The sequence below is a fragment of the Pieris rapae genome, chromosome 18 (genome assembly GCF_905147795.1).
Source record: "Pieris rapae chromosome 18, ilPieRapa1.1, whole genome shotgun sequence".
Lineage (NCBI taxonomy): Eukaryota > Metazoa > Arthropoda > Insecta > Lepidoptera > Pieridae > Pieris > Pieris rapae.
Genome location: NC_059526.1, coordinates 9,109,448 through 9,132,161, shown reverse-complemented (window position 1 = coordinate 9,132,161; position 22,714 = coordinate 9,109,448). Strand labels below are relative to the sequence as shown.

Here is a 22,714-nt window from a genome sequence, read left to right as displayed (position 1 = left end):
CAAACTGCCTCGCGATGTTTTTGCTTCAAGGTGCGTGCAATTGTTTACGGAAAAGAAATATCAATTTGTGCTTAGCACGATCTTAGTCTTGATGGCAGACTTAACCACTAGGCTAATAGTATGGTGTAAATGATATATACAATTATAATACAACTTACATAAATATTATCTTTGACATTCGTGCATGCTAAATTGTTGTTACAATAATAATATAACTATATCAAGACAATATAATTGTATTTTCCAAACAATACATATAATTATTTAATTGAATCTAAGAATATATTCAACACAATATGAAAACTACAAATAAACACTACTATTTTTAAAATAATTAACTAAGCAAATGTTTACCGGAAACTTAATGTATGGGACATTTAATGCCTTGTTAAAACGAAGTCACTGAAGCAAAGGATGCGATTTAGAATTTATTCTTACTCCCGTAACTCACAATGCATTTTCCCTATTTTTCACCCTTAAAAATAGAAAGAATTAATATTGCTTAAACACATTTTGGCTGTTCTATATATAAGATGGAAAGATCACTTTTAATATTCCATCAGAGTACAATCTTACGGAGAAAGATATCGGTTTCATTACTAGTTAAATATGCAATAATTCATATCACGTTGTGTTCTAGTAAACAATATATTATTTTCCGTAAGTTCTCAGGCACAAAGTTGTGTGTCCAGTCCTAGCGATGCTATCATCAATCAAAATATAAACTATTAAATATTTGTTATATGTGTTATTATCTGGTTTGTAATCGAGAAAAAGGTACTCAATAGAATTTAATATGGAATACCATAACAGAAATACCATCGCCAGATCGGTGAATTAGTGGTAAGTAATGCACATGAAGTATTATTTAAGTGTAAGTAAAATTATAAGAAAACTTGTTTTACTTGCTTACTGAAAACTGGAAAGAAAATATTTGATTCTGCCATAATTAAATAGAAATACTTGATTGTTTTGCTGGAACGAAAACATAATATATGCAATGAATCTGTCTAAAGATATTACTAAATTGGTGGTAGACGGTCCTAAAACCTGAATGAAGTGGTATTTAATATGGTACTGTCATGTAAAGAGTCTCGAGCGACCGCGGGAACTCAACGTATTTTCTGACTTACGAATTGGCGGGAAATATTACGCGCCAATTTGAGAGCTATTTTTTTATAAATAATAAAGAAATTAATTAAATAATTATTAGGAATACACGTGAATAAATTGCATAAATTTAGGCGCAGTTGAAAATTAATTTCGTTGATTAGTGAAGTTGACTTAGTCCCAAGACTATGGTGCAAAGGACAGAGGTTCGTGTTCGCTAAAATGAGGTTTTTGTTCTTTTTAATTTTGGCGCGGTATGGTGTTCTATGCGAAGATGACAGGTAAAAATATATATAGTCTTTCAAATTTTAAAGAACAAAGTAAAAACAATAAGATTATTCCTTCAATCTCTAAAGGCTAATGAAAAATGCTACTTGATTTATTTTCTAAGCCAATAATGGACGGTTAATGTCAACTTAAGTTAATTGTTTTAATTAAAAGGTAATTTGTACTTCGATAGCCTACTCCACTAAAACAGTGATAAACTTTTATCTGTATAGTTTTGCAATTTATGTTGTGAACGACAAATTTATTGGCTAACTTATCCGAAATTACATCCTCAGCTATTTAAGATAATACCAATTTATTTTGAATGAAAAGAAAACATTGTATTTACTTTTGTTTAAAACAATAAGATATAATTATTGATTTGTGCAAATAGATTTAAATCTTCAACGTTACTATTTCCGATTTTCATATCATTAAAATTATATTATCTGCAAGACTTACATAACAATGCAAAATTCGACAAATTCTCCTAATCTTAAATAACAGTTTAATTGTCACAAGTATCTTTATCATTATATATAGTCTAACTGTAGTTAATATTTCAAAAACAAATTGTTTGTAAACATCAAATAAATGAGTTCAAATTACTCATACGTTGCCATGTAGGAAGTACGCTGGTGACATTGATTAGTTTTATTCAAACAAAAAACACGTAGTTAAATACAGTTTGCAATCTAATTTATTTGTAAGACTAATATCATAATTTATTTAGAAAGTAAAAAAAATATAGCGTAAAAAGGATTTAATTGCAAGTCGATCAAGTCGTAAATTATTAAAGATAAAAATTAGTGTGTACAAAACAAAATTAAGAAAAATAAGATTATTTTAAGTCTACTATTATTGTTATCCGTCTTTTTACTTTCTAAAGAGAATTTTGAATGTCAAATCGTCACGATTATATACGATATCGTGGGAAGCGAATCCTAAACTTTTGCGTTATATGTGTTGTCGATCTCCAAACAAAAACCACTGCTAAGAGCTATCTTTGTGCCAATGTCAATGACTCGGTTCTTTGTCTTATTTCCGTGATCTCAAGATAATCAAGATATTAATATCTTGATTCAGCTTCCGATTTAGAGGTCAATATAATCTAACATTTTCAAGAGAATTTTTAATACAATTATAAATAAATTTATTTCGATAAAGATATTGATTAATTGATGACCTTATTTATAGTCGAGAGGTTTCATAAAATTATTTAAAAAAAAGTATAGAGCGAACGTCGTCGAACGAATACGTATATATTTTGATAGTCACTTTAAACCTATCAAAACTTATCAAGATTGTTAAAAACTGTAGGAGGAAAAACATAAGAATGTAGTAGACAAAAAAAAAACAGTTTTATCAAGGCGTCAAGCAAAGATATCGTTAACATTAAGTTATCCACCCTGTTGCTGTTGCTACCTTCTGCTGAAAGTACTAATAAAAGTATATTAATAAAGAGGTCATATTATATGATTATAAGTCATAAGACTAAGCTATTTAATGATGCCTCTGCTACCATTACTTTTGCATTTATTATTATTATTTCATGACAACAATGAGCATAAATCGTCTTTGTACGTTAATTATTATTTACTTAGATTTTCATCTGTTGCTATACAAAATATGACTAATTTTAAATTTATTATTAATGTTATAAAACTCAGTGCAATTTTGTTAATATTTTTCTCTCTTTGACACCTGATAGGTACTTTATAATATATTTCCTTCATCTAGAATAAAAAAAAACAAATTAAATTACAGTAAAAAGCCAATTGGAATTTTTTATTCTCATTGTTACTTTCTTTACCGCATTCGCGATCATAATATTTTAATAGGATATACCTACAAACCTGTGAGACCTGTTTAATGTTCATAAAACTATGCTCATAGGAATTCTGTTAAGGTTTTCAAGGAAAATCAATAACCTCAGGTCTTCTGATATCTATACCTATCTACCGAGGCGTCGTTTAAATTTAAGAACAAAGCATGTATCAATAATTAACTCACTGGTTATAAAATTATACAAAGTATGTTTTAATGTATTTTATTTGACGTAAGAAATATCAAATTATAATTAACGTTTACAACCATGCCAACCAACTTTTTTCCACATATCTTTGACCTGAATGGAACAATACCGACCTGTGTAACCAGTTAAATGCATTGTTCCAGTAACTATTATGTCATCGAGGTCCCAAACCCGCTCAAGGACTATCAAAAGTCCTTCAAAGTATATTGGAATGTGCCGACAATGCAATGCAAATCGAAAAAAATACCGTTCGACGGCCTATACGAGAAATACGGCATAATACAAAATAAAGATGACGATTTTTTAGGCGAGAGCGTCGCCATTTTGTATGACCCTGGAAAGTTTCCAGCACTTTTCGAGACTGACAGCAGTGGAAAGTACGTTGAGCGTAATGGTGGCGTACCACAAGACGGTAATATAGAGGAGCACGTGGACGCATTCAAGGATACTGTCTCAAAGAGGATACCTGACCCAGAATTTAACGGTAATATTTGTATTAATTGCAAAAACTGTTTAGATTTTCAGATTCAGTCTTATAAAAGTCTGTGAAAGGTGTAACATTCTCAAGAGGTCTTAAATTTATTATCACTGAAGACCTATTGACCTTAATTTTTATTTATAATATCCATTTTAGTACTTATCTCTATTTTAATAGAATCTAGAGTTTGAAGAGCACTTGACCTAGATGAAGCGAGCTCAAACTTAAACATTTAGCGTCATATCTATTGTTCCATCACTTAAGGTTCAATATTCAAATAACTACCACTATACTAATACCACATATTGTTAAATAAAATTTAAACACGTCTTCTCTATTCAACTCCTTTATTGCAACTAATGACTAAACATACCGCTCACCAAAACATATTGTTTTTAACTTAAAGCTTTACATTTTATTATATATATTGACTTCTTACTTAACCTTATACAAAAAATAACAATGCTTATTAACCTTATAAAAAAAATGTAACAATACTTGAAAAACTTCCTTTCGAATAGTGGACTGTATTAATAAAAAATATCATGCAGATTACATGAAATCTTTCTCTTTTGGTATATGGGGCGGGAGTTTAGACATGCTTCTGTTTATGCTAGTAACGTCGAAACGTTTACACTTCTTGAGATAAAATAATTGGATGTTGACTAACTGCAGAAATTTCTGCATTCTGCAGTCTTCCTCCTTCTCTTAATATACCATCTAGAAAAGGACACAATGTTGACAGTGACCTTTTGGGTTTGACTTTTCTTTCTTTCTTCAAGTCTTCTATGTCCTTTTGATATATTCTTTCTTGATAAAAATGAACACCTTTGTAATGTATTTTCCATTTCTTCGGTTGTTATATGTAACTTCTTGCTTCCTTTCTTCATTCTCATACAGTACGATATAACTCTTTTCAATCTGTTTAAGGTTGAAAATCGTTCCCATATTGGTTTTTCGTCTTCCTGTAATATGTTGGTATGATAAAAACCTTCTTTTTCACTTCCTTCTTTTTCTTCTTCATAGGTCTTATGTATAGAATAATTTCTTAAGATTTGTATTCTTTCATGTTTAAGCCATTCTGGCCCATTCCACCATAAGTCAATGTTGTTAAGTTCACTGGATTTTACTCCTCTGGAGGCAACGTCAGCTGGATTTTCATATGATTGTACGTGATTCCACTTGCTACTATTAAGATATCTTTGTATTTCTGCCACTCTGTTGGCGACGAATGTGTGCCATCTACCCGGCTGAGATTGAAGCCAAGATAGCACTACCATGGAATCGGTGTACACGTAAACATTATCGATGGAAACTTTTAGTATTTCAGTGACTTCTTCAATTAATTCTGACAGCAATGCAGCAGCACACAATTCAAGTCTTGGAATAGAAAGCTGTTTTAGAGGAGCCACTTTTGTTCGAGATGCAATCATTGATACATAGATTGCATTATTTTCATCAACTACTCGCAGGTAAGCAACAGCTGCAAACGCCTTTTCTGAGGCATCTGCGAAGCCGTGAATTTGTACTTCTTTCGTGTATGATGACATATGAAACCAACGAGGCACTTTAATGTGTTGTAGAGCTGGTAAGTCATTTCTATAATCTATCCATTCTTTAACTAGATTTTCAGGAAGTTCATCATCCCACTCAAATTTTAGAAGCCATAGCTTTTGTATAAAAGTTTTTGCTATGATGATGACAGGAGATAACCACCCAAAAGGGTCAAATAAACGGGCAATGTCAGACAGGATAGATCTTTTTGTTATAGGAAAGGTAAGTAAAGGTAAGTTAACTGTTATTTTAAATGCATCTTCTCTTCGATCCCAAGTAAGTCCTAAGATTTTAATAACTTTGTCTAATTTAATTTCCAATGAATCTTCAATTTTGTTGTTTTCTTGAATGTGTTGTAGTACTTCTTCAGAATTACTTGACCATTTTTTTATTTTGAAACCGCCTTTTTCTAATATCTCTTTAATGTCAACACATAACTTTTTTGCCTTCTCTACATCTTCATGACCCCCCATTAAATCATCAACGTAAAATGACTCTTTTATTGCTTTCATAGCTTCAGAATACTTAACGACACTAGAACATTCATCGTCGGCTAACCTTAATAGAGTTCTTACAGCTAGGAATGGAGCTGCAGCCGTGCCAAATGTTACAGTCGTTAATTGGTAACTTTTTAATATTTCATCTGAATTGTCTCGCCAAACAATGCATTGTAATTTTGTGTGTTCCTCGGACATTTTCACCATTCTGTACATCTTCATTATATCACCGACAAAACAAATATAATGTCGTCTCCATGTGATAATTAAACTTCGAAGGTCTTGTTGTATTACAGGACCAACCAACATTGTATCGTTCAAGGAATACCCTTGAGAACCTTTTGCTGATGCATCAAAGACTACTCGAACCTTTGTAGTATCTTTGTCTTGTCTTACTACCGCATGATGAGGTAGATAAATTGTATTGCAGTCATTCTGATCTTCAAGCTCTTTCATATGACCCAAATCGATATATTCTTTTATAACTTTTGTATATTCATCTTTTAATTGTTTATCTTTATTTAATCTTTTCTCTAGATGCTGAAATCTCTTTATTGCTTGTTCTTTAGTATCTCCTACTTGCTTAATAGTATCTTCTTTACTTCGCTTTAGTGGTAGTTGTACAATATATTTACCGTCAATGTCTCTTTGGGTTGTGCTTGAGTAAATTCTTTCACATTCTTCTTCTTCTTTTGTGTATATAACTTTCTTCTTAAATAAATCTTTGTCAATTTCCCAAAAAGATTTCAGTAAATCATTGTCTTCTTTAATGTGCATACTTGTAATATTAATTTTATAGTTGGAGCATAGGGTTTTCCCAGACAGTATCCAACCAAGACTAGTCTTCTGAGCTACTAAACCGCATTCAAGACGGATTAACCCATCTTCTATTATTTTTGCAAAATCACCAGCACCCAATAATAAATCAATTCGACTTGGCATAAAACAGGTAGGGTCAGCCAACTCAATATTTAGTAAATCACTTTTATTCATAATTACCTTCTTCGCAGGTATTAATGATGAAATAGTTTTTAGAACGTAGGCTTCAGTGTAAATGTAAGTAGAATTAGCTTTAATTGATAGCTGGACTTTAGACTTAAGGCAATGCTTTTCTTCACCGATACCCGAAACTGTGCCGTTGACTTTCTCTTTCTTTAAGTTAAGAAGTTCAACGACTCTGGTTGTTACAAAAGTCGCTTCTGAACCCTGGTCAACAAGGGCACGGAGTGTATGATAGTCACCCGAGCTTGATTTCACGTGAACTAGTGCAGTAGCCAATAAAACACCTTGACTCGATTTTTCTTCGCTGGAATAATGTGATGCTACTTTTGTTTCAATATCTTGCGATGTTAATGAAGTTGTTTTTAGTGATGCAGGAGCTTCTTGTTTCGTTTTTAAATGCAGAAGAAAATTATGTTTTCGTCCACATAACTTACATGAAATGTGTCGCTTGCATTCAGTCACCTTGTGATTTGGTAGCAAGCAATTAAAACACAGGTTGTTTTTTAATGCAATATTATGTCTGTCTTCCACACTTTGCTTAATAAAATCTGTGCAATTATGAATGTAATGGTCTTTGTTACATAAGGAGCATGAGGGCTTAGTATCAACACCTTCTTTAGCCACGTAAAAACTCTTTTGTACTATTTGTCTTAGATCTTTTGAACAGTTTTGGTTAGTTGTGTTTACTAGCTCCAAAGTTCGATACTTGGATTCTAGAAAATTCTTTAGGTCTTCCCAAGTTGGTAAGTAGTCGGAGTCATCCTTGTATATATGTTCTTCCCAATTTTTATGCGTATCTTGATCAAGTTTATTTACCACTATATGTATTATAATCGGACTCCAAGACTCAGTCGATATTCCTAAGTTATTTAAATTATTTAAGCACTCACTTGTTGTATCCAAAATTATTTTAATTTGATTTGATGTCTGTGTGTTGATTTTACGTAGGTTAAACAGTCTTTTTAATATGTAATTTATAATTATTCTCTTATTTCCGTAACGCTTCTTTAAAATATTCCATGCTTGGTCATAGCTATTTTCTGTTACACTAATATGTTTTAACAAGGCAGCTGCTTCGCCGGTAACACTTAACTTCAGATAGTGCAACTTTTGTACATTGGCAAGCGAATTATTATTGTGGATGAGGGTTAAAAATAAATCTTGAAAAGTTAAGAAATCTTCATAATTACCGGAAAATACGGGTAATTCGATTTGAGGCAGTTTTACACAAGATGAATTTGTTTCGGTGCTTAACCTCTGGTGGTTACTGCAACTTTCTTGGCTACCAATTACATTCTTACTTAATAAGTCCAACATATCGGCTTTAAAATACAAATACAACTCTTCAGATTTATAATATTCTTCGTTTAGAAAATAGGGTAATATTCCCTTTTGTTCCCTTAGAGTGCATGACGACAAATCTTCATGTGCTACATTAAATAACCTCCAATAATCTTCAATACATTCCAGCCTCGCACGAATATATCCAGTAGTTATTCTTGACTTCGGACTTTTCTTAAAATTTACTTCGGTTTTTTTAATTTTCGAGGCTAAATCTTCTAGTTTATTTAAAAGCACTTGCTGTTCAGCACTAACTGTTGACGTCATGATTATTTATATATATATATATATATATATATATATATATTGTTTATATTTTAAATATAATATCTTAAAACTTCAAAACGTCTTTATTCTTCACTTATTCAGATTTTTTTCTTTCTATGCGCAAAACGACCACTCAATGCATCAAAACCGGTTTCTTATCTAAGGAATGCGGCCGAGCTCACTATTTTTTTGTTTTGCACGTTTACTTCATCCGGCTCGATTATAGACCAAATATTCGGTCACTTAAGGTTCAATATTCAAATAACTACCACTATACTAATACCACATATTGTTAAATAAAATTTAAACACGTCTTCTCTATTCAACTCCTTTATTGCAACTAATGACTAAACATCTATAAAAATATGTTAATTTTATAAAATAAATATCTGTGACTTTTCAAATATCTACTTAATAAACTCTCTCTAATCACGAAAGTTATTTACGTATGCACTGTTTACAATTTTATTCCGATTACTTAAATAAAAATACAAACAGTGAAATTCCTTAATCAAACAACAACTTTATCGCATGTAAACAGACAAGTGCAAGTAAGCGTTATACGAACTTATCATATTTCATAATACAAACGATATTGAACGAAGCTACGAGACATGACAAATATATGAACTAACCTTTACAAATAGTACCTTCTTCGTTAAAAAGTTAACCCCGAAATTATACTTAACTGTATAACTAAAAGCAAGTATTAATACCTATTATACCTATTTTTTTTATCCCAAGACGGATTGTTGTGTCAGTGTCTCAGGATGGATGCGTAATGGAGAGCACTGAGGCGCGCAGCTCGTAATAACAATTAGTAGAAGTAAAACATTTTACAAATTTATGTAAAAAAAAATTTCTGAAATGGATTACTTGGTTTGCGACAACATATAAATAATGTGTTACTTTCAAAATTATGTTCTATATAAATTTTCTTTATAAAATGAATTCAAAGTGTTGTGTATCGTGTATTGATTTTTGAAAATTGATACCTAAACTATTCAACACCACCATAATATATTTTTTTCATTTGCTTAGAAAGACACAATGTACTTTTTTGGAGTTTAGCGACCGGACAGATCCTTAACACTCGCTCGTAAGGGAAAACTGGTGTACCTAGATGTTTAAGACAGGCTTTGTAAAACTTCACTGACATCATAATAATTTTAAAGCATATAAGTAGGTGGGACGTGACAAATCAAAATCCGGACGGCATCGCAAACATGAGTTTTTGCTAAACACACAACAAAACCTCAATGACATAACGCCTTCGGTCTACTTGATGTGTTATGATCTTCGCACGTAACTAATACACCTATGATAACATAATAACTTAATATAAAAAGTCAAAGTCCAATCATTTATTTGCATTTAGAAAGTTAAGATAAAAATATTTAAAATAAAGTAGTTGCCCCTTCCAAAAGGTATAGGTTTCATATGGATCGGAATGGGCAAGGGTTTTTAGTATAATTATATTTTAATAACAAATAAAAAGAATGACACTTTACTTTATTTCTTTATCTAAAAAGTAATTTCCAGTCGTTCGAAGTTGGGACAGGCTCACGCTACGTAAACTATGTACGTACAAATAATTCAACGATAGGTTGAATCCCCATAGTGCCGATAGTAATTACATCGGCCTTGTCAAGGTCACCGTTTACCATCAATTATCGTTCAGGGCGGAATTCTCCATGACCACTGTCAATAACTATTGAGATGATTTTTTTAAAGCGAGATGGTTGTATTTATTTTTTAATTTTAAATATATCGTAAAATAAGTATTAGTATAAACCAATGTATTGGTATATATACCAGAAGAGTAATAAGTTCTAAGAAACATTTTATGCTATAGGGAATTGTATATGGCGCATTATTTATATAGGCACACTTACCTTACCTATATTATATTTTAGCTTGTTGTTGTTTGTGGGGCAAACTATTTTAAAATTTGAACGGTTAAATTCAAAACAGCATAAATAATTGAAAACTATAATAAAATGCTAATACATTTCAGGCATTGCCATAATCGATTTCGAGTCTTGGCGTCCAGTGTTTCGACAGAATTTCGGCGTACTGTCAGTCTATAAAGACATCTCCTACAAGAAGGAATATGACAAGCATTGGTGGTGGCCTGAGAGCTGGGTCGCTTCTGAGGTTAGTTTATTACTTTACAGTTAAATTATATGGACTAAACGAATCACTCTGTGCGGAAAAAAAAAATGAAAAAACTATTTATTGCGCGGAATGTTTTTATGAAGCAACACATTTCTTTATTTTAATTTCTCCTTCTCTCCTTAGCTCATCACGCATATCGATCGCCTCTTTAATTTTAAGAAACCGTTAAAACAATATTTACGCGACACTGTAAGTATACGAGTAGTATTTGTAACAATCATTGTTTAAGAAGTTTTGATTCCCAGAAACCCTGTCGAACAAACTAAATAATGCAAGCTTATGAAAATCATTATAACAGAAACGGTTTAATTTAAATACCACACTAATTGAAGTTGGCATATTATGATGTGCCCTAGATCAAGAGGCGTGTCTCGTTCCATATTCTAAAATAATTGAGACGCGCACGCGCAGGAATGCGCTTTTGTATCTATGTACTTTTAATAAAAAGATTACTAATAAGTTGTTTACTTATCGATCAGATTAGATAGATAATTTTCTGCCAAAGATCATTAATTATTAATCTACTTTAAATTAAAGGGCAGAACCGAATATTTTTTTGTTTTGATGATATTTTGCTAAGCCTTAAACTTAGTTCGTAATTATTAACAAGCTAGGGATGTAATTTTTTTTAAAATCGAACACATATTACATCATTTATTGTGTCTCTTTATTTGAAAATTTAAAAAAAAACAGTAAAATTGTCTTAGGATTAATTCATAAAATCTGTAACTTGTAATGTATATACTCGGCGCTGACTAATTACTTAGTAGAAATCACTTATTCGTTCCTACAATTTTTTTACAGGCAAAATATCGTTTCGAGTCATCGGCTCGCGACTTTATGGAGACGACAATTGCCATCGCGAAGAAAATGAGGCCTAAAGCCCGGTGGGGCTATTACGGGTTTCCTTACTGCTTCAACATGGCGGCCAAAAACATGGCAGAGGATTGTCCACACAATGTCAAAGAAGAGAATAATCAGTGAGTTTCACGTTATACTCTGATAGCCGTATTGTTTAAATGATCATAGAAAGTTGAATTATATTTTAGAATCAGTGTTGCCGTGTTGACTCCTAAAGTATTAAGTACGTCAGGGTATGATTATTTGATATCGTTACACTTGTTGATCATTACCTACTTACGTACTACGTTTCTATCTTTATTAAGGTTTTTCATGACTATGATCAGCTTTCATCACATAATCGATAAAAAAACATTTGTGCAATTCACACATGGTAGAAGTGAAACCTTCAAAAACAAATATAAATTAATCATTTTCCACTATCTAAATGTGTGTGTTCTTTAAAAACAGTATATTTTAATTATACATTTTAATTTATAAGTTTAATATAAATCTTTAATTTGACAAAAACTAAAACAACGAAAGTTTGAAATTCGATCAAAAAAAAAGCGGCAGTAAATAGAGGCTGTATAATGCCTCCTATCTCATTTTCTCCCACGTTAAATCATATGATGAATTGATGTTTCTGTCTCTCTTTACCGCTGCATCCGGTTTGAAATCACGACGATTCGAAAGAAGTTTATCTATCTCATTTTCTCCCACGTTAAATCATATGAATTAATGTTTCTGTCTCTTTTTACTGTCGCTTTTCCGTTGCATCGGGTTTGAAATCACAACGATTCTAAAGAAGTTTCACTTTAAAAACTTTTACTATGCTTAGAAAAATTATCAGTGAAGTCGACAGGAATGTTTTCACCTCTCTCTATGTGATGCAATGTTTTAGAATCTACTGGCTCTGGGCTGAAAGCACCGGCCTTTACCCTTCAATCTACAGCTCACAGAGCCTTTCATCGTCGGAGCTGGTTTCCCTAATCAGGGGACGAATCCGAGAAGCGTCTAGGCTGCAGGTGAAGGGCACCCCGATACTTCCCTACTTCTGGTATCGTTATAGAGACGGGGGGTTCTTGAGAGAGGTCAGTATGCAAAATACATGATTAAAGATCTCAATTAATTGCTTTTTTACATAATTGTTTCATTCTCAAAATTAATGTATCATCTCGTCTAATATGTAAACTGAAGGCGCTAATGTTAAGATATTTTGAGTCGATATGTAAATTTCCATTGCATGTCCTGTAGGTTTTCGCGATAAATCAATCTTTATTAAAGAAAATAATTAATATACTTACAAAATTCTTACTTTTCAATTATATTATTTCAGAGAGACCTATCGAGAGCTTTAGAAACTATATATAACTCGGAGGCCTCCGGTATTATTATTTGGGGAAGCTCGAGCGATGTCAACACTGTAGAGAAATGTACAAAACTAAAAGACTACATACGTGAGACTTTTGGCCCATACGTCGCCAAATATACTAAAAACAATCGGAAAGTTCAAAACGATGAAGAATTCACGTCGAAGCCCGCGATTGAGGAAAATTATTTTTTTCCCCTTCAACCAAATTTAGAAAACTTCGCCGAAGAGAGTCAAAGTGAGAGCAATATCATGAAAGAAACTCCAGTATTAGAAGAAGAATATTTAATTAATAATTTAACGAGCATCATTTTTAAGGTCGATGGTGATAAAGTTAAGGAGGATAAATACATTCTAAATAATACTTCATCTCCAGCGATGACGGAGGCAACATCTACCACAGATCTGAGTACGACTCAAATACGTGAGACTAGTGAAGAGGTTACTACAGAAACATCAAATACAATTAACGTCTTTTCGGAATTTATTTTTTCGTCTGAAATAACTACTGAAGGTGTGGAAACAACAACCGAAAAAAGTGTAGACGCTTCAGAAGAGAAAATAATGATAAACGATGAATTTATCATTTTATTCACAAATCTATCATCACAAATTTTAGATTTTACAACCGATAATGTTGAGAAACATTTAGATTTAAATGAACCCAGTACAAGTTTTCGTGAAACAACAAGTGAATCGTCAGACTTTTACACTCCGACAGAATCTGTCGACGAAGTGGTTAGCTATATTTATAATTCATAATTTATTTATTAGGAGAAATCACATTTTTGTGTTTTTATTTATTGTCGTTTATGTTTTAAGATTTGGAAAAAACTTTTGTCCTTTATCATTATTACCACATTCTTATTATACTTCCCACATATGCACATATGCTTAAGTAGGTACTTTCCATTGCTTTAGAACCTCACATCTAATCTCCCAGAAAATAAATAAAAAGTATTCTGGTCTCTCAAACTCCTCGTCTGCTGTATTTGGTCGGGCCCTTTTTTATGGTTTTTGACTATATACAAGATATTTGAATCGGACTTCGGAGATATACCCTCCCATTCCTTTACTACAATCGAAGCAACTACGTCTAGACATTTTTCAAATTATAAAACTGTGCGCTTACGACTACTTATCTGCTTGATCTATGTCAGATATATCAAGATTTTTGTGTTTAACCAATTATCTTCACCGATATATTTTTAAATATTTATTTGATTTTTTGAATGTGCAATTAGAGCCTTACAGATTTCTATTATGAATCGTCTTAGGTTAGGATGACAAATTCTTTAAAGCAGTCATCGCCTTAAATTATATTGTATAGTAGTTAAGGTGATAGTTATGTGTTAGTATTGTATAGTACTTAAATGGTTTAAAAAATAAGGTTTTCAGATGTGGAATCTTCGAAATCCTCAAATTAACATAATTGAGGAGTGTTATTAAACATTTTCTTAGGCTTTTGATATGATATTTACTAACTTTGAAAACACTTACGCGCCGCGTACTATTAAGGTATTTATGCGGCCTGGTACACATGTTAAACGTTATCAACAACTATCGCCTAATAAAAAATCCTGGGGTCACTCATATGGGATCGCAAGCGTTGGATAATGTTAACAACGTCTGGTGTTGTTTTAGTCTATTGGGTACTAGATGGCGCGAAAACTGACTAATAAAGATGCCTAGGAATGTAATTAGTCGTAAAAGTAAAAATGTAAGATGTAGTAAAAAGAAGAAAAAAAAAAGAAATAATTCCCCATCTTATTTTTATTCATAATGTCTGTGAATTATATTATTAAATATTATTATATCATATAATATAAATAAAATGAAAAAATTTTGTTGATGTCGCAACGTGTAAATCTATAAAATGGCATCTTAGTCAGAAAAATAGTTCTGACCAATAAAATGTTGTACAAATTAAATTTTGTTTCACATTCAATAATTCAAACGTTCCACAACTAACATAACTTACCAAATAGAACAAATAAAAATAAAACCAGAATGTACGTACTTATAACACAATTTTATTTCACTACGGAAACCTATTCTAAGTTGGCAGAGTTTGTGGTGTTTGGTGGTTATAGAATATCAATACATAGCATATTAAAAGAAAAATCCTGTTAAGAAACTATTACTCAAATAGGTATGATGCGCGCCACATATTGTAAGGATTACACAATTATACAAAAAACGTGTAAAGATGTAATAGAATTATTTTAATATTGATATAGGTAATATACCCTTAGAGCCTATAATTGAAACCCAAACGAGGAGTTCTGACAAAAGATTAATTTAAATTTGTAATTCTTTAAATAAACGGGTACTGCTTAAGTACTGCTTCTATAGTTAGCCAGCTATCGCAATAGAATAGTAACAACAGATTTGTATAGAAAACCTAGGAAGTGCTCTGTGGACGTATTTGTAACTAAACGTAAACACTAACATACATAGTTCGAATAGGATGCGTGTAATGTACAAAGGTATCTATAGATCGACGCGTTGGAGGGGTCATAGAGTAAATACTTGACGAAACTAACGCCGCCACCTGCGACGGTTCGAGGTTGTAGTGAACGTAAACATTGAAATCCATGTGACCATAGACAAATAGATTTCTTAAATTCGTCTTTAAATAAATAACAGTCGTTAAAATCAACCACAGACAATAGTATAACAGTAGTTTTTGAATAAAAGTGGCATTTCATCGTCTGTTATAAAATTTCTATCAGGTCTTATACTTGCAAAATAATTATGTTTCGGTTCAGTAATTACATTGAAATTGGACAATTTCTGAACTCTAGATATATCTCTGATCAATTCGTTTAACGTGTAGCCGGTGATGAGTAACGGTGTCTTCAGTTTGGAGATGCATTTGATTGTAGAAGGCCAATGATCTCTCCCATTGTAAATCGATGCCCTTTCGATGCTTTGATTAAAGGAACAAACTGAAAAGAAATGGACAATAAATACTAATAACTTTCCATAAGTATTAAGGGCGAATCGTCGGGTTTTGATTTTTGTTTGTTCATGTGTAATTAGCAAAAGCAACGTTATTTGCTTAAAAATATGTTGATAGATAAATATATATATTTATATATAACCCATATTCAAAAAGATGTCTAAAGCCATACACACTGTACATTCAGTGTAAAGTAACATTTTAGGGATCAAAACTTTTTACAAGTGAGAGATCTATATATCTAAAATGTATGACACTTGGAGTAAACAAAAGTTTTACAGAAAAATATAAATTAAAAAGAGACATATTTTAATAATATTAACTATAGGACTTACCGATGTCAGGTTTCAAAAACTCGTCACTGTTAAAATAATCTTGATAAGTCTTTTTGTCTATAAATTTAAACAGAAGCCGCCGACTACTTAAACGACAGCTCTCACATAATCTGAAACAAAAATATAATATTTGCAAATTTCATATCGAGCTTTAGTGATTCACATTAACCCGGTTTATGAGAAATAATTTGTTACCATAGCAATAACTGTAGGAAAATTTATTAGCCTTGGCTAATTGTTATTCTTGAAGTAGTATATAAGTTATACATTGTGACAGACGTGCATAACAGATATAAAACGTATGTTTACAACCATCAATATTTTAAATAGCTACTGCTTCTTAGCAAATGATAGAACGGGTTGGTGTACAATCAAGGCAAACTTGATGGAAACTTCGTGATGAAGTTTAGTTGTAGTAATAAAAAAGGTTTTAGATCAACCTCCTACTCATTCATGTTTTGAAATCGGAGCTACTTACTTAATCTTACTAAGCAGGTCCAGTGGTAGGTTGGAAGGGTTGAGGTCACGACTGATGAGAACCACCCTCAAATCCTTTACATCAGGGTGAATGTGGAGGAAAAAGACCTCCCACTTATTCAGTATATCTGCCTCGAATTGGAGTTCAGCACCCACTATGTGAATTGTTAGAGTTGATTTCTGTTGACGTTTTCATAATATTATTCACAGTAACAAACCTTTAAACACCTTGAAGAACTTGATTTATACTAAAGAATTGTTATGGTCAGAAAGATATCAAATAGTGAACGGGGATTGAAAATGGGCCAGCTACAAGTGAAATGTCTTCTATACGCTGACGACCCAGTAATACTTGCATATTTGGTGGAGGTATTGCAGGCGCTGGTAAAAGGTATGAAAAATTCTTTGAGTGTTAAGAGGAAAAAGTGAAAATAGGAAAAACAATATCTATGATATTTTAAAGAGGTGCCAACGTATGCGATATTTTGATAGATGGATAAAAAGTGGAACAAGTGGATATGTTCGTGTAGGCCTTGTATGTAGGCAGGTATGTACCAACTTGGATAAAATCCAGGAGGGACTACAGAAGGATCAATGTAAGAACGTGGATAAAGCGAGAGAGGTAAGTCAGGACCGTAGCAAATAGGGATACGTGGTGTCTGGTTTCCTCTTCGGAAAAAAGCATGAAGATTGAAATAAATAATTAAAAATATGTGCGTTATGTGTGTATTTTTCATGTATACGATTAGCACTTAGCAATAGTTGCAATTGCTAATATACTTGTAGGAAAATGCCTGAATATGACTTCCAAACATCTACCACACATGCCAACATAGAAATATGAAAGGAGGACGATAACAAAAATCACCTTAGTCAGACCCTTTAACCCAAAATTCTTTCCGTTCGTCTGATAGCAAAAGGCTGCCGTAAGGGGCGCCGTCGCTATTTGAGTCACGGCTGCATAATCTACGTCGTTCATATCTATAAAAGTCCAATAAATAATACTTACTTTCGTAGACAAACAAAATGGTAATTAATGTTTAAATATTTTTGCTAATAAATGCTTAAATAATACGAGTTTAGAGTTTCTAAAACTTCATTTTTCTGTAAAACATTAAAAATTGTCTTCTAAGTTCTGTAATTCTTATTTAATCTATGTATGTTAACAAATGCTTTATATTACAAGTACTTGAGCCTATGGCATGAGAGAAAAAGTATCACTATTATGCCATAATTATTATATGTACTTACTACGTTATTATCTATCGTAATCATAAATAGGATTATTTATATTTTTGTACATTTGTAACAAAAAAACTACTGACTGAGAATATTAAAGTTCTTTCAATATTACAATGCCATAATATTTTTCTTCAAGTAACATAGGCGCATTTATTTCCAAATTAATTGAATAAAACACGCTCAAGGTGAAGCCGTGAGTTGTAAATACGTACAAAAAAAAGTTTGTACTGGGAATAATAAAACATTTCTTACCAAGTTTCTCTTCATATAGTGAAGCTAATACTTCGTTCATCGTTTCCGGCATCTGATACTCTGCTGGCATTACTTTAGTAGGCAACTTTGGCTCCAACCGACCTAGTTTTTGTTGGTAGCTGACCAACTTTTGATAGAGAGCGTACGATTTGCACCAACGTTGGTGAGATAATGGCAAATGTTCGGGATGCTCCGTGCAGTAAGAAATCTGTAAATGAAATAACAATAAAATGTTTATAGGTTTTTATTAGGTTAAAAAGGCTTATAATCCTTATTATTTAAAAATACAAAATACCTTGAAAGGGCAATAAACAAATCAAATGTAGGCTTTTTGTTAAAGAAACCGAAATGTCGATTTTAATCAATTATTTTTAAAGATGTGACTCATATGTACCTTATCTATAGGGAATTCTAGGCTTTGACTTTTAAAGCTCAAGAATCTAGTAGGTACTAGCCGTGCCACATAAAAAAATTAAATAATTTAAAGTTGAATTGGCAAAGACGGGACGGTATGGGTTTAAATTTAAATTTAACTTTTAAACAGCAAAGCTTTGGCATACGATTTAACAGAGCCTAACCTACTTCGCGCCGCCAAAAATACTAATTATAGCACTGAGCATTGGAGAGACTCTTCTCTCTTCCAAATGTTATATCAATCAACACCAGTTGCATTGATTTTGTACGACTATTCTTCAGTTATTTTTATTATGGCCCAATGTAATCATATTCGATAGTCCACGTTCCAATTAAATCTATATATATAACGGCAGAACAGATTTGGGTGAAAATTGGTATGGAGGTAGCTTAGAGCTAGGAGACGGACATAAGATACTTTTTATCCCGTTCGACAGCGTTCCCGTGTGACTTGACATTAAACGTCAGTCACTATAAAACGGGAATAACAAAACGCAAATGATAGCTATGTAATTAACGTATAATGACAGCTATGTAATGACGTATAGATGACAATTTGATATTTGTAAGAAATCAATATTCAAACTATTTCTATTAAATAAATAATTAACAATTATAATGTAATGATAGTGCCATTGCCCATTCGTATAATGAATGATTAATGTAGGTGTTTAATTGTTATGTATTTTTTTCAATAAAAAAAACTGCTTATTAATTGCCATTAAGACGGAACAAAGTTCGCCGGGTCAGTTAGTATTTCATAATATTAAGTTTTTGTAAGACAATTCCAATTATTTATTTTTCTTGTCAATTGTCGTCTAACACTCGAGTTAAATGAAATTTCTATTAAACGGATATTATCTGTATTTTAAACACACGAAATATTTTACATATCAAACCTGTCCACATTCTTGACAGTCGGTTAAAAGATCTTGCCTCCATTCTCGACAAGCACTATTATTGCAAATTCTGGGATATAGCAGCGCCTCCTGCTCCCATGGGACTAGTTTTCTTCTTAACATTTTTTCGCACGATATTATTAGTTGCATTCTTAGTACTCTGTAATCCTGTCCTGTTATGTTTTTCGCATCTCCATAAATAAACTTTTGTTCTGAAAGATAAAAATTACGTAAAATAATATCATTAATTTAAATTGGACGCGCAAAGCTGTATGTCTTAAAGTTCTAGTCTTAGTATGATAAAAACTTTAATCATTACCTTTTAAATGCGCCATTGTACACACAACGAAGCACAAAAACTGATGCTGAGGCCAATCTTCATCTTTATGTTTTTGACTACAGTAGAACAACAAGTTGCAAAATTTACAAGCGACTCTAGATCCCAACTCTTTCGTACATACATGACAGAAATTTGGTAAAAACACTTTTCGAAAACTATATTTATACACAAAATCATTGTTTTCAGTAGTTCTGTAACTGTACGATTCCTTAGATGCTTGCTTCAATAAATTGTTTTTTGTCTCAGAGTCTTTAGTTTGGGCTTTCTCTATTTCATTAGCGTCTCTTACTTTCACTTTAGCTGTCATTGTATTCGGCGGTTTATTCTTTTCTTTTTTATAATCTGTCTTATTCGATTGTGCAGGAATGTTGGGATGACCTAATAAGTTTTTTGGCTGTGAAGCAGGGTTTACTTTAATAGGTTTTGCTTTTGCATCTTCTTCTGGTTCAGTAACACTTATTTCAGGTTTTTGGAACAACTTTTTCTGAATCGGTAATTCACTTGCCTCTTTAGCGATCATCTCAAATGTATCATTAATATCTTCAGTACTCGACGTTAAAGCGTCCTCAAACTTTTCAATTGGTTCATAGAGAGCTGGTAATACTGAAGCTGGTAATGTTTCTTGGGAGTCTAGTTTGTCTAGATTTGTAGACTGCTGTTTGCCTTTAGTCTCCTGATTATCTGACTTTTTATTTTTGTTTTCATTTTTATTTGTTTCTTGGGCGCTCTTACTTGAACTGGATACACTTACATTGATACCGCTAGTAGTAGTAGTAGTAGTAGTAGTAACACTACAGGCTTCGGGTGTTTTTTTACCCTTTTTTTTAGTCTTGCTCTTTTTATCTTTTCTTGAAGGGCACACAGGAGCGGCAACTGATTCTGGTATTATGTTGATCTCTTCTAGCATAATGTTTTCTGTCTTGTTGATTTCACAGGGTGTAGTTAAAATAATTTCTTTTAACGATTTTTCTTCTTGCATCGCAGTTGAATCTTTCAAATTATACTCTAGTACCTCTGCAAATTCTCTTTCAGCTTCTAAGTCGTTTCTTTCTAATTCAGTAAGTTCAGCTAGGGATTTTTCAATAGTCATTTTTAATTCCTGTACTTCTTGGATAAGAACATTTTCTTTAAGTGGCCGGCCTTTGTCACTGTTATTTAACGTTTCTGTTTTTAACTCTATAACTTTTAAATCTAATGGATCCTGTTTAGATACTACTTCTGGAGATTCACCAGAACCTTCTACTATAGGAACTGACATTAAAATGGGAATGCCTTGCTGTGCCTGATCTGGGGAATTAATTTCACGTATAACCATATTATTATTATTGTTGTCAAATTGCTGTTGACTACTAGATCGTGGGTATTGTATTAAATCTGGCGTTACATGAGATTCTTCTTCTTTTAAATCACTTTGTAAGGAACAGCTAGCAATATTTAACTTCATATCACTCTTATTAAGTTCTTTATCTGTACTTGGTTCAGTTTCTTTAATATTCTCTTTGTCAGTATGTTTACCAAATCTCTTTTTCTTTCTCGGGCGTGCTTCCGTAAACTCCGTAGTTTTATCACTTTGAACATCTTCACAGCTTTGTTCTGTACTTTGTTCATTACAAATTACTTCTAATGTAATATTTTTTTCACTTTGCTTTCCTGAATTCTCATTGTCCATCATGGAGTGCTTTGCTTCTGATTTTAATAAGCTGACATCTGCATCCTTATTAGCTTTAATAATTTTGTTAAGTTCTTCAGGAATTGGATTATTGGATATTGTTTCTTCAATGTCAGTTGCAGATGATGCATTGTCACATTTCCTATTTTTACGCTTCTTATCTACAGGCTTGGCAATAACAGCTTTTGATTTTGCATCTTCGATAGCTAACTTAGTAATTTCTTCAAACTTTTCGATTTTATTTTCTTCCATAACAACCGAGGAAGGGTTACGCGTAGCTATAGCTTCAACAAGCTTATTCTTGTCTTTTTTGTTTTTCTTTTTCTTTTTACCTGTTTGCAGTGCACCTGATAGTTGGTTAGATTTATCCATATTTTCTTGCGACAAACCCTCTGCAAAACTGTTATCAGATAGATCTGATTCTAGCTGACACTCTCCAGGTTCCAACAACTTTTGAAAAGCCGATGTACAAGATTCTAATTCAGTTTTATCTGAATGTTCTTTCTTTTTCTTTTGTTTCTTTATAGGAGTTGCATTTTTAACACTTGAAGAAATATTTTCACTTACCGACGCATCCACAAAGACATGTGGTGTCGATTGTGTTACATCCGTAAACCCTTCTTCGGTCTTATTAGTATTTTTCTTACCTTTTCTTTTCTTTCGAGTTGCAATGACTTCATGTCCTTTATCAATATTTGCCTCTGTTTGTTCAGGTTCATTAAAAATATCAGATTCATTATTCGGTGCTTCAGAAACACTTAAAATATCAGATGCACGTTCCTCTCTCTTCTTTTTTCCTTTTTTTCTTTTCGGTTTTTCAGGTGCAATTGGTGCATCTTCAGTACAGACATTTTCACTTTCCAGAACAACACTCAAATCTTTTTCATTTTTTGAGCAAGTATCATTGTCATGACTTACAAATTCTTCAATTTTAGTTTCTTCTAAGTTTTTATTGATTTCACTAAGAGCTGAAACTGCACTAGTATTAGTTGATTTTGGTTTTTTATGTTTACTTTTCTTGGAATTCATTTCGTTTCACACCAACACTAAAATATACTTCGAAATAATTAAACACCCGTCTGAATCTACTCAATTTCAAATTACGTCTGATTGGATTGTGGGTCATTTGTTATTCTTGTCTGAAAACTTCACGTGTACGTACTAGAAAATGTCAAACAGA

At 32.2% G+C, this 22,714-nt stretch overlaps 2 protein-coding genes across 3 annotated transcripts; one reads left to right on the top strand and one right to left on the bottom strand.

Annotated features, from left to right (window-relative positions):
* Positions 1–1,098: 1,098 nt before the first annotated feature.
* Positions 1,099–14,960, top strand: LOC111001369 (hyaluronidase-like). Of its 2 annotated transcripts, XM_022271252.2 has the most exons (7): positions 1,099–1,391; positions 3,556–3,896; positions 10,569–10,708; positions 11,534–11,709; positions 12,474–12,663; positions 12,909–13,179; positions 13,260–13,376. In XM_022271252.2, exons 1-7 carry the CDS (start codon positions 1,333–1,335, stop codon positions 13,268–13,270), a joined length of 1,188 nt encoding a protein of 395 aa, XP_022126944.2. In that variant the 5' UTR covers positions 1,099–1,332; the 3' UTR covers positions 13,271–13,376. The 2 variants fall into 2 exon arrangements, with proteins under 2 accessions (XP_022126944.2, XP_022126942.2); XM_022271250.2 differs by having other exon boundaries at positions 12,909–14,960.
* Positions 14,960–22,644, bottom strand: LOC111001368 (FK506-binding protein 5). The gene is made up of 7 exons (XM_022271248.2): positions 19,845–22,644; positions 19,526–19,737; positions 18,213–18,420; positions 17,587–17,699; positions 16,720–16,898; positions 16,242–16,351; positions 14,960–15,892 (listed from the first exon to the last, which is right to left on the bottom strand). Exons 1-7 carry the CDS (start codon positions 22,561–22,563, stop codon positions 15,600–15,602), a joined length of 3,834 nt encoding a protein of 1,277 aa, XP_022126940.2. The 5' UTR covers positions 22,564–22,644; the 3' UTR covers positions 14,960–15,599.
* Positions 22,645–22,714: the final 70 nt, after the last annotated feature.